At 38.6% G+C, this 11,940-nt stretch overlaps 1 protein-coding gene across 3 annotated transcripts in view; it reads left to right on the plus strand.

Moving 5' to 3' along the window:
• tmem244 (transmembrane protein 244) overlaps window positions 1–11,911 on the plus strand; it is a 19,072-nt gene extending 7,161 nt beyond the window's left edge. Inside the window, exons 1-7 of one of the 3 annotated variants that reach the window (XM_061901246.1) lie at window positions 2,734–2,881; window positions 4,339–4,393; window positions 6,637–6,722; window positions 6,795–6,871; window positions 6,944–7,069; window positions 8,998–9,042; window positions 11,576–11,911. In XM_061901246.1, the coding sequence (XP_061757230.1) occupies window positions 2,841–2,881; window positions 4,339–4,393; window positions 6,637–6,722; window positions 6,795–6,871; window positions 6,944–7,069; window positions 8,998–9,042; window positions 11,576–11,673 (528 nt within the window). In that variant the 5' untranslated portion in view covers window positions 2,734–2,840 and the 3' untranslated portion in view covers window positions 11,674–11,911. Of the gene's footprint in view, window positions 1–2,733; window positions 2,882–4,338; window positions 4,394–6,636; window positions 6,723–6,794; window positions 6,872–6,943; window positions 7,070–8,997; window positions 9,043–11,575 lie in introns of those variants that run through there. The other 2 variants (XM_061901244.1, XM_061901245.1) reach the window with 2 other exon arrangements.
• Window positions 11,912–11,940: the final 29 nt, after the last annotated feature.

Raw genomic sequence — 11,940 nt, forward strand, 5'->3', positions numbered from 1 at the left:
AAGTATTCTATATATAGTTTTATATTCTAGTTTCTTCAACTCTTTGTTCTGATTACTGCTTTGCACACTTTAGGCATTCTCTCGATGAGCTTCAAGCAACCCTGTGAAGTGAAAACCATATCTGGTGACTACCTCCTGAAGCTCATCAAGAGAATGCTGAGAGTGTGCGAAAAAGTAATCAGAGCAAAAGGTGGCTATATTGAAGCAACTGGAATATAAAATATGCTTTCAGTTATTTCACATTTTTTTTGTTAAGTACATAACTTCACATGTGTTCATTCATAGTTTTGATACCTTCAGTGACAATCTACAATGTCAATAGTCATGAAAATAAAGAAAACGCATTGAATGAGAAGGTGTGTCCAAACTTTTGGCCTGTACTGTCTATGTTTTTATGTATATATATATATATATATAAGTTTTACATGTGCATATCATTTTTTTAAATAAAGATTATATTAATATAATAAGTGTTTTTAAATATAAAAAAACAATATGATTTTTTAATGATTGCATTTGAATATATTTCATATAAAAACTTAATAGTCAAGAATTTTTTTTTTACATGTTAAGGATAATAAAGAGATTGGTTGAATATAGTCATTTATTTAAACAAACATGGTGAATGTTTATTAGATACAAATATTTATTGCATTATCTTATACTAGTTTTATGACGATATGGTACATAAGCTTCAGAATCAGCTTAACACTGAATTTGACTTGGTAAAAGCTGCTCTCTTTGTTCAATGCAAGAAACAAGAAAAACACAACAACTACCTATAGCATTGTTAGCGTGCACTAAATCCAGTTACAACTTCGTTAATTGGAAGGCTCTTTGAAGAATGCAGACAACAATCAACATTGTTTCGATTTTCTTCACTTTGATGTGCAGCTATGGAAGGAGAATGGACGTGATGAGAAGACAAAGTAAAGAGGCAAGAAGGATTTCATGAAGATGTGGGTGTAAGCAGCTTGAAAATTAAAACAGCTGGGCTGGCTTGCAGGACTTTGTCCGTTACTTCAAACCCCGTTTCCATATGAGTTGTGAAATTGTGTTAGATGTAAATATAAACGGAATACAATGATTTGCAAATCCTTTTAAACCCATATTTAATTGAATGCACTACAAAGACAAGACATTTGATGTTCAAACTCATAAACTTTATTTTTTTTTTTGCAAATAATAATTAACTTAGAATTTCATGGCTGCATCACGTGCCAAAGTAGTTGGGAAAGGGCATGTTCACCACTGTGTTACATCATCTTGTCTTTTAACAACACTCAATAAACCTTTGGGAACTGAGAAGACACATTTGTTAAGCTTTTCAGGTGGAATTCTTTCTCATTCTTGTTTTATGTACAGCTTAAGTTGTTCATCAGTCTGAGGTCTCCGTTGTGGTATTTTAGGCTTCATAATGCTCCACACATTTTCAATGGGAGACAGGTCTGGACTACAGGCAGGCCAGTCTAGAACCCAAACTCTTTTACTATAAAGCTTCGCTGTTGTAACAAGTGACTTGGCATTGTCTTGCTGAAATAAGCAAGAGCATCCATGATAACTTTGCTTGGATGACAACAAATGTTGCTCCAAAACCTTTATGTACCTGTCAGCATTAATGGTGCCTTTGCAGATGTGTAAGTTACCCATGCTTTGGGCACTAATACACTCCCATACCATCACAGATGCTGGCTTTTCAACTTTGCACCTAGAACAGTCCTGATGGTTCTTTTCCTCTTTGGTCCGGATGACACGACGTTCATCGTTTCCAAAATAGAATTTGGAATGTGGACTCGTCAGACCAAAGAACACTTTTCCACTTTGCATCAGTCCATCTTAGCTGAGCTCAGGCCCAGAGAAGCCGGCGGTGTTTCTGGGTGTCGTTGATAAATGGCTTTGGCTTTGCAAAGTAAAGTTTTAACTTGCACTTACAGATGTAGCAACCAACTGTAGTTACTGACAGTGGTTTTCTGAAGTGTTCCTGAGCCCATGTGGTGATATCCTTTACACACTGATGTCGCTTTTTGATGCAGTACCGCCTGAGGGACGAAAGTCCGTTATATCATCGCTTATGTTCAGTGATTTCTCCAGATTCTCTGAACCTTTTGATGGCATTACGGACCGTAGATGTTGAAATACCTAAATTCCTTGCAATAGACTGTTGAGAAATCTTGTTCTTAAACTGTTTGACAATTTGCTCACACATTTGTTCACAAAGTGGTGACCTTCGCCCCGTCCTTGTTTGAGAATGACTGAGCATTTCACGGAAACTGTTTTTATACCCAATCATGGCACCCACCTGTTCCCAATTAGCCTGCACACCTGTGGGATGTTCAAATAAGTGTTTGATGAGAATTCCTCAACTTAGTCAGTGTTTATTGCCACCTTTCCCAACTTTTTTGTCACGTGTTGCTAGCATCAAATTCTACAGTTAATGATTAGTTGCAAAAAAAAAAAAGGTTTATTAGTTTGAACATCAAAAATGTTATCTTTGTAGCATATTCAACTGAATATGGGTTGAAAAGGATTTGCAAATCATTGTATTCCGTTTATATTTACATCTAACACAATTTCCCAACTCATATGGAAACGGGGTTTGTACAACTTAGATGAAATATAAATGTACTCAAGGCGTACAGTATGCACGCCGTTATCCCTCCTGGGATTTACTTAGACTTCTTAGCCGTAATCCCATTTCTAAATAATCCAGCCCCCCTTTATCCATGGCTCCTATCCTTCATCATAGACTCAATGAATGAGCACATGTAGGTTAGGCACTCTGCCATTCATGTTGTTGGACTACTGCTGTCGTTGTTGTGGTTTCACGCTCATAAAACGCCATGGCGCCGTGTCGCTCAAGACAACCCCTAGTGACACCTGGGTAAGCACATCCTGTTGTGCGAGTGTTTGACATGTCTTTTGGATGCATAGTGACAGCAGTGACAATGACTTCATTAGAATCAATGAGCTTGTAGTGCTGCAAGTACATGATACAATGTGTTAGATGGATCTTACTTTGGTCCTAGTGATGTCATATAGCTAAAGTTTCACCATTTTTGATTCTCAGTGCTTCCAAGAGTACTTTTGTATTGAAGTACAGTCTATTCAGGAGATGGAAAACAAACCCAACAGGGAGTTATCTGATGTGTTTAGCCACCGTTAAGTGTATTACCACCAGCTCATCTTTGTGTGTGTGTGCGTGCAGGCATCGCTCTGCTTCTAGACAAGAGCTCCATGGCCTGCTGCTTTATATTTAACGTACCATATACCAGGAGAGTCCAAAATATTTCCCACTAAGAGCAACCTTAATACCATTTGTACATGTGGGTTACCCATATTTGCGGTCCTCTCCAAGGTTTCTCATAGTCATTCTAATCTACGTCCCACTGGGTTGTGAGTTGTTCCTTGCACTTGTGAGGGCGCTGATTCACGGATGTCGTTGTGGCTTGTGCAGCCCTTTGAGACACTTTTGATTTAGGGCTATATAAATAAACATTGATTGATTGATTGATTGATTGATTGACACTATTTATTATTAACCATCTGGAACGGACTCAGGCCTTCTTTAAGTTGAAGTGGAGTGGTAATTATCGTTTGGTGATACTTAGTGGCCACAATAATTCCTTAGATTAAGCTCATGACGCAGTTAATTAAATTATGCAGACGCACTTGTTACTGGATACTTTCTAATACGTTTCTGCCTTGGAGACTTTAGTATCTATAATTATTTGATACTTGCTTATTGACAAATGTGCTGTTTTACACTGCAATACTAGGTCTAGCTCAGGGGTCTCAAACTCAATTTACCTAGGGGCCACTGGACGCAGAGTCTGGGTGAGGCTGGACTGCAAGAAAATATAAAAAAAAAAAAAGTTGCAAACTCCTCAGCATGTCTAGTTGTATAATGACGTTTCAAATTGTATTCCTTGTACACCGCAACTTTCTCTGTGCAAATAAGACACGTCGGGCTGGCCCTGTGCTCAACAAAGAAATATTGCATCTCCCACTTTTCCTGGAATTGTCTGTGCACATCACTAACTCTTCTCTTCACTGCAGGCTTTGAAAAAGACATGTTTGGGGTTGTGGAATATATTTGTATTTAGCCCACGCACGGAGAATAATGTAATTTCCGCAATGTGTGTCGTTCCACTTTTCCTTCCCACAGCAACACGCCGGTCGGCGGGTAATTGCCGGCAAAGTAGTGAGATAGCGAGCGCAAAAAAGTGACGGCTCTCAGAGTGTTATCCGCCGTCATATAGAAATGTATGTAGTGTTTATCATGTGAGGCAATGCAAATTAAACAATTAACAAAACAAATAACGGTTTGAATTGGTCCAGGTTATCGGGGAATGACATTACTGACGGACAGGTGTCACGGTGTGACTGCAGCCAGGCACGTAAGAAAACCCTCGTTTCCATGGCAACGTCTCTTTCCCTTTCACTCATTTGCCGCTTTTCCACTAACGCAGGGGTAGGAAACCCAGAACGTTGAAAGAGCCATTTTGGACCCAAATAGCGCAACGCTGTCAAGCGCCATTCATATAAAACTTGCAGGCCGCACTAGCATTAAACTTTCATTTCAAGGTGGGGGCTGCAAAATAACGCCTTGCGGGCCGCAATTGGCCCGCGGGCCGCGTGTCTGAGACCCCTGGTCTAGCTTGTGTGCTATTGTGTGTTTAGCATGTTGTGTCGCTGCTAGCTCCTAGTCTCCTGTAGCCTACCATGTTTCCTTTTTGTAAATGACTTGACTAAAATTCAAGAAAAGATCAATCTTGTGCGCTTATTGGAGGACATTTAAATGTTAATGTTACCATGAATTGATTAACGTGGACCCCGACTTAAACAAGTTGAAAAACTTATTCGGGTGTTACCATTTAGTGGTCAATTGTACGGAATATGTACTGAACTGTGCAATCTACTAATAAAAGTATCAATCAATCAATCAATCAATCAAAACTGGCTGTCCAGTTTTGCACAAGTAAACACGTTGCAGAACTGCTTGTATCAGACATTATAGCACACATTTTACATGCAAGCTGATAACATCTGAGACTTGTTTTTGTTTTGCTGATATTGGTCCGATATCCATATTGGATCAGAATACCCCTAGCTAATTTAATGTAGGTATACAAAACATACACATTTTAGCTTTGTTAATTGACAAAGCTAATAACTGTAACATCATAATATATCACAATAAAGATCAATTAATTCTATTTTTACAACATGCTGAAGGCCAATACAAAATGGGGGCATAGCGGAAAATGGCTGTTTGAAAACTGAGGTGAGCAGTTTCTATTATACTCCATCCATCCATCCATTTTCTACCGCTTATTCGCTTTTTGGGGTCGCGGGGGGCGCTGGCACCTATCTCAGATACAATCGGGCGAAAGGCGGGATACACCCTGGACAAGTCGCCACCTCATCGCAGGGCCAACACAGATAGACAGACAACATTCACACTCACATTCACACACTGGGGCCAATTTAGTGTATTTGCTCATTTGGCAGTTGGCAGGATACGAAAAAAACATTGTTTTATGTTTTTGTTTTAAACTGACTGACAAGTCCATGAGTGTAAATTGTTATCGATGTTGGTGTAGAAAAATATGAACGCCATCAAGCATAGCATCTTTGACTCATGAACGCATTTTTCATAAGTCCTTGATGATTTGTCTAATGGGTCGGCACCCCAAAATTATGAAAAAGCCATATTGGACCAAAAATACAAAAAACAAATCTGTCTGGCGCTGAAAAAACTTAAAAGCCTAATATAAGTCTTGTAATGAAGGCAACACATGATGTAAGGGTAAACATTAGCTGTATTAGCCTACTATCAAAATGAGGTGGGTAATGTTTGCCATGGCCTAGAAAAACATGGCACACACACAACTGTCAGAAATACAGCCAATATAAAATACAGATAATTTGTCATGAGACATGCAAATATAAATTAAATACAGTGGACATAAGTAAAGAAAATTAAAATGAGCTCAAACTTGAAAATGAGCATCAATTAGCTTGCAGTCATGTAGTGACCAAATGTGCCTGGTTAGCACTCCGACAAGTCAATAACATCGACAAAGTTTACCTTTGTGCATTCATTCACACACAGCATAAAACGTTTGGTGGACCAAATGGGACAAAGAAGGAGTGGCATAAAAGACATCTTTCTGTGGCAGCATCGGAGAAAGTTGTACATGTAAACAAACTACAGTGGGTTCAAGGACCGCTGGAATTAGTAGGACAAAACCGCGCTCGCCAAATATTCTCATCTGTGAAGCATAAATACAAACATATTAAACAGTGGGCTTTTTAACAATTAGGAAGGTGTGTGTCATGTCTGTCCTCCTACAGAAACCATATTATAACCAAATATATTTCCCCCCCCAATATTTTTACATTTTCATACATTTGCAGCGCTAAAGAGCATGCGGCTCTAGAGCTGCAGGTTGCCAATCCCTGGTCTAATGAGTACTAAGCGTTGGTGATATCTAAATGACATGTACGCCTGCATGTCTTCTAGGCATTTAATACAATCTAGAGGGGGCGCCACTGATGCCATGTGAAAAAAAGGCCAGTAGGCCTGAAGTTACATCATCATCTCTCCTTGTTTCCGCTCCTTTTTCCCTTTAGGTGGTTTTGCAGAATCTGCTGATGTGCATGGTCTGCTTCTACTCCCTCTACTACACGGTGGTCAGCCTCTGCATCGGCCTGCTCAGGTTGCCAACAGCAGAACTTCATGTTCTTTTTCCAACGTTTTCATGTTCGCTAACTGAACATTGTGTCTCCAGGGTTCACGAAATCAACAGCTTGTTAGCGCCCTTTGACTACACCACACAACCGTCATGGCAGAACCCCAAATACCTGGGTGAGCTGCCATCTTCTTCTCCATAAATTGCCCCACGTGTCACTTTTTCTAGCGTGCTTTGTCGCCCTCTAGTGGGTGTCATCTCCACAGAAGTTACGTACGTGTTGGGAGGGCTGGTGTTTGCCTGGATTGTGGAGGAGTGGGTGTGGGACTATGCCATCACTGTCACACTGCTGCACGTGGCCATGACAGTGGCTGGTAAACACACACACACACACACACACACACACACACACAGAGTAGCAATATAAGGTTTACCCAGGGTGTCCAAACTATGGCCCGTAGGCCAAGTGTATTCCGCCACTCTCTTAAATGTGGCCCGCAAGACATCATGAGTTCAACAAAGCGTCACTTTGCGGAGTGCTTTCACAGTAATCTTATATATCAATGCGATAAATCAGATCAATTACCCTTGAAATTATGTGGAAATAGTAGATAGATAGATAGAAAGTACTTTATTGGTTCCTTCAGGAGAGTTCCCTCAGGAAAATTTAAATTCCAGCAGCAGTGTACAGAATTGAGATCGAATTTAAAAAGTAAAAAGTAAATAATGTGGTTGTAAATGGAAACAAAATAGAAAAATATTACGATAAGAATAAAAAAAAAAGCAACAATGGGAATAAAAATATAAAAGTAAAATAAGAATATAAAAAGAGAAAATAGGCAGTAGTCACCATGTTATGAAAAAGTATTGCACTGTTATTGTTTTGCATCCCCTGTCATCCGAGTACCCTCCGCTCCTCTACCCAGAGAGAAGTTGTACAGTCTAATAGCGTGTGGGACAAAGGAGTTTTTGAGTCTATTAGTCCTGCACTTGGGATGAAGCAGTCTAGCACTGAACGGGCTCCTCTGGCTACTGATAACGGTATACAGAGGGTGACTGGCATCATCAAGAACGCTCACTAGTTTTTCCACAGTCCTCTTCTCTGCCACCGTCACCAGTGAGTCCAGTTTTATTCCAATTGTAGAACCGGGCCACCTGATCAGTTTTTCCAATCTGGAGCTGTCCTTCTTAGATGTACTGCCCCCCAGCACACTACCATGTAGAACAGAACACTCACAACCACAAACTGGTAGTACATCCACAGGAGTTTTTTTTTTTTTTTACAGATGTGGAGTAGTAGCACAGCATCAAGTTATATGACACAATACAAACAACCTACCCTAGTCATGGTGCAATTTTTTTTTTTTGTAAAGTGAAGGTCAACACACATGGTCACACATTACACAACCTGCTCACTGAACATTGTGGATTTTTTGAAAAACGTCCAAACACCATCAAAAATTCTTAATCACACCATGATGGGAACATGTAAAACGATCTCCACATTTATCTATGTTTGGCGCATTTTAGCTAGTTGGTATTTTTGGTTGATTATAAAACTTTAAGAAGGTCTTCACGGATGTAAACAAGGTAGGCGTCAAACTCTCATATACTCTTAATATCTAATTATACTGATTATACACCCCTCATACTGATATTATATATATATATATATATATATATATATATATATATATATATATATATATATATATATATATATATATATATATATATATATAGGGTGTACCTCGGCGTAAGACGCGGTACACCCTGGACAAGTCACCACCTCATCGCAACATATATATTTATTTATTTATTTTTTATTTTAAAAAAATTCTATAGCCCAATGCGGCCTGGCCCCGTATCCAAAGGTTTGGACACCCCTTAGTCAAAATAGCAATGCACACTATTAAAACTAAAATTAACACATCACAGCACACTCCCAGGTACCCTTAGTTAGTGGATACCTTGGTATTGTCAGCAAAAATAATAATGCAAATAATTGTAATATTAATGATAATACTAATAATAATCCAATTCAGTAACAACATCATGTAAACAAAATGATACTTTGATATTTAATGGTTGTAATCAATAAATATTTTACATCCTTAAAGCAAAAAAATAATGTTGCATTTAGTTACAAGCATTTCAAAATGCATTCAACCAACAAAAACACTTTTTTTTTTTTTTTTTTAATCAAACATCAATTACTGTTATTGATGACCACAAAACACTGTAAATTACCCTCTTTAACATGATTCCCTGATTAAAAATCAAAGTTTGACCATTTTTGCAGTGATGTCAGATGTACCGTCAACGGAGCACTGGTGGATGGCACTGGGTGAGTGTTCCTCATGTTTTGAAATAAAGTATTCTATTTTACTTCTGCAAATTTCAGAGTTATGTATTTGTTTCAAAAGTTGTATTCTTGTTCTTGTACAATATCATGAGCTTTGTGTGTTTTTAAATCTATTGACTTTACCGAAGTCCATATTTGGCAGCATAGCAGGTGCACTAACATTCAGTGACATTTTTTGGCTTTTTATAGGAAATGGCAGCCAAAAATTGTTGGATGTAATAATTGTGGCGATTAATTGGAGTAAAACTGTTGTGGTTTTGGGGGAGCTAAAGACTCCTGCTTTCCGCCCAATTGTAGCTGAGATAGGCTCCAGCCCCCCCACCCCCCACACCACCCCCGCGACCCCGTAGGGAATAAGCGGTAGAAAATGGATGGATAGCATTAGCACGTAACCGCTTGAGGGGGGCTTTTCTAGCTGGAGCTGACTCGTATCCCCGGGCAATTGCAACAGTAAGTTGTGTCGTGATCATGTCGGCCGAGAGAAGACAAATGCAGTTTCCCCTGTACACAACTTGATATTTATGTAATATTTTATTGATGAGGTGTCTCCATCCGTTATCAGCAAAAAGCAAGTATCAGATGATATCCACTTACATGTAAAATATCTGATACATGCAGTTCTGCAAACGTGTGTACTTGCATCTAAATGCCCTCCAATAATCACTTATTGGAGGACATTTAAAAAATCAAAATCACTTATATAGGGTAACCATGGTGGGCTTTAGGCTTCTTGGGGCTAGCAGCTACATAACAGCTAAGCACACAATAGCACACAAGCTAGATGTATGTAACTGGTGTCTTTAATTGAACAATATTGCAGTGTAAAACCGCACATTTGTCAATATAGAGAAGTATCAAATAATTATAGTTGCATATTACTTACACAGGCAGAAGCTTATTAGAAAATATGCAGTAAAAAACGTGTCCGTATCATTTAATTTACTGCCTCATGAGCATAATTACATGAATTTTTGTGACCACTAGGTGTTACCGAAAAACAATTACCACCATTTAAAGACAACATACATAGGTCCGACATAAGGCTTTTTTATACCTACCATTGCTCTCTGAGTAATTTTACTTGATCAAACAAAAAACAATAAAAGTGTGTAGTACGATTTGTGGCGATACCATATCAAAATATATCAATATCGATAATGCTTGTACTCCGTCACAGGATTTCTTTCCGCCAGTGACAATTAGTGGTGGGCAACCAAGTCAAGATGGCTGTTGTGCAGCAAGCAGCGCGCAAACTCTCTGAGAGAGATCTTCCTGCAAAAAGCAAATTCGGGCAAAAAATTCAACTATGCAAAGGAATAGAGCCCTGTACTAAAAATAAAGGTGTATCGAGTTATATCAAGGATTATCTGTTGATGGAGTTCCTAGACATGCCGAACTACAGCATCTGATGCTCCAGACATAAATTCTACACAAAAAAACAGATGAAAATTAGAAAAGCATGGAGGTCTACAAATTATTTGTGTGTGGCTCGGTCAAGGAATTTGGTATCAAGACTCTCACGGATAAATATGCATCGTTGTAGCTTGGCTAAGGTTGCGCTTCATGATTTATCTACTGCCATATTTGTTTGTTTGTTTGTTGTCGCGTGTTTTTTTTAACATCATGTATGTGCTGATGGCTTCATTTATAATTGATGCCTTTGGTAAAAGCTTACTTCTTTTAGGTTTTGCTCAGATTTGCTTTCTTTTATTTAGACTCGCCGAGTTGGTGCTTTTCGAAACACTCGTCTCAAAAGTGTGCTTTAAGAACTACATATAATATCAAACTATTACCTACATGGGAAATACTCCTGCTTGGCACTCAATATCAAGGGTTGTAATTTGGGGTTAAATCACCAAAAATGATTCCCGGGCGTGGCCACCGCTGCTGCTCACTGCTCCCACCTCCCAGGAGTTGATCAAGGGTGATGGGTCAAATGCAGAGAATAATTTTACCACACCTAGTGTGTGTGTGTGACAATCATCTGTACTTTTTTAAAACTTTAAACTTTAAAAGTATATCAAACAAACATTTAACGAAATGGTCACCCCAAACGTGCGTTTTTTGGACTGAAGTGCAAGCCATTTTTCTTGTCGATTCATAAAATCTTGCAGTTTTGCGCACTTCTTGATTACCTCTCGAGGAACTCTGAGGAAACATTTATCCTTTTTGTGATTTGAACTGTTCGGACAGCCGAAAACAATGCAAGCATGTGGTATTTATTTTTTCCGAAAAAAAGCAAAATGGCGCCGAGTACCCATTGAGAACTAGGCCAGCTTGACAACCTGAGTCGAATGCGGCATCATTTAAATCCAAGCAATTGGCTACAATATCAGTATATTGGAAGTGAAAAAGTTGTATTGGGACTTGCCTATTTTTAATTTTTTTATCAAAATACAGTTCCTAATGGGATCTAAAATAATTTTCTCCCTGAAATGAGCAGAATATAATCTTTTAACATATTCCAGATTTTTTCATGATTCCTTTATGTATTTAAACTTGTTGTCTTCCGCAGGCTCAGGCTTGGTGATGATGATATTTGGAGGACAGCTCCTGGCCTACAAACTCTTTAGGAGCAACTTCGTCTATCCGGCTGAGCTACAGAACTTCTGATGATGACGGCGATGACTTCCATTTAACCGTCTAATAGCATCCCCTCCTGTACAAAGTTTTTTTTATTAAGATTATTCTGTTTATTATTTTTGTATCACTTAACCACATTTTTTGAGTAATAGTTTACGCCTACAACATGCCATATATCTTATATTAGGATTTATCATCAATGTGTACGTCATGTAGTCAGAAAATGAGTGTGTTCTGTATGAGTTTAGCGTGGATTAAATATCAACTGCAATAACATGAGCATACTTATTGAGCATA

The sequence above is a fragment of the Nerophis ophidion genome, linkage group LG05 (assembly GCF_033978795.1).
Source record: "Nerophis ophidion isolate RoL-2023_Sa linkage group LG05, RoL_Noph_v1.0, whole genome shotgun sequence".
Classification (NCBI taxonomy): Eukaryota; Metazoa; Chordata; class Actinopteri; order Syngnathiformes; family Syngnathidae; genus Nerophis; species Nerophis ophidion.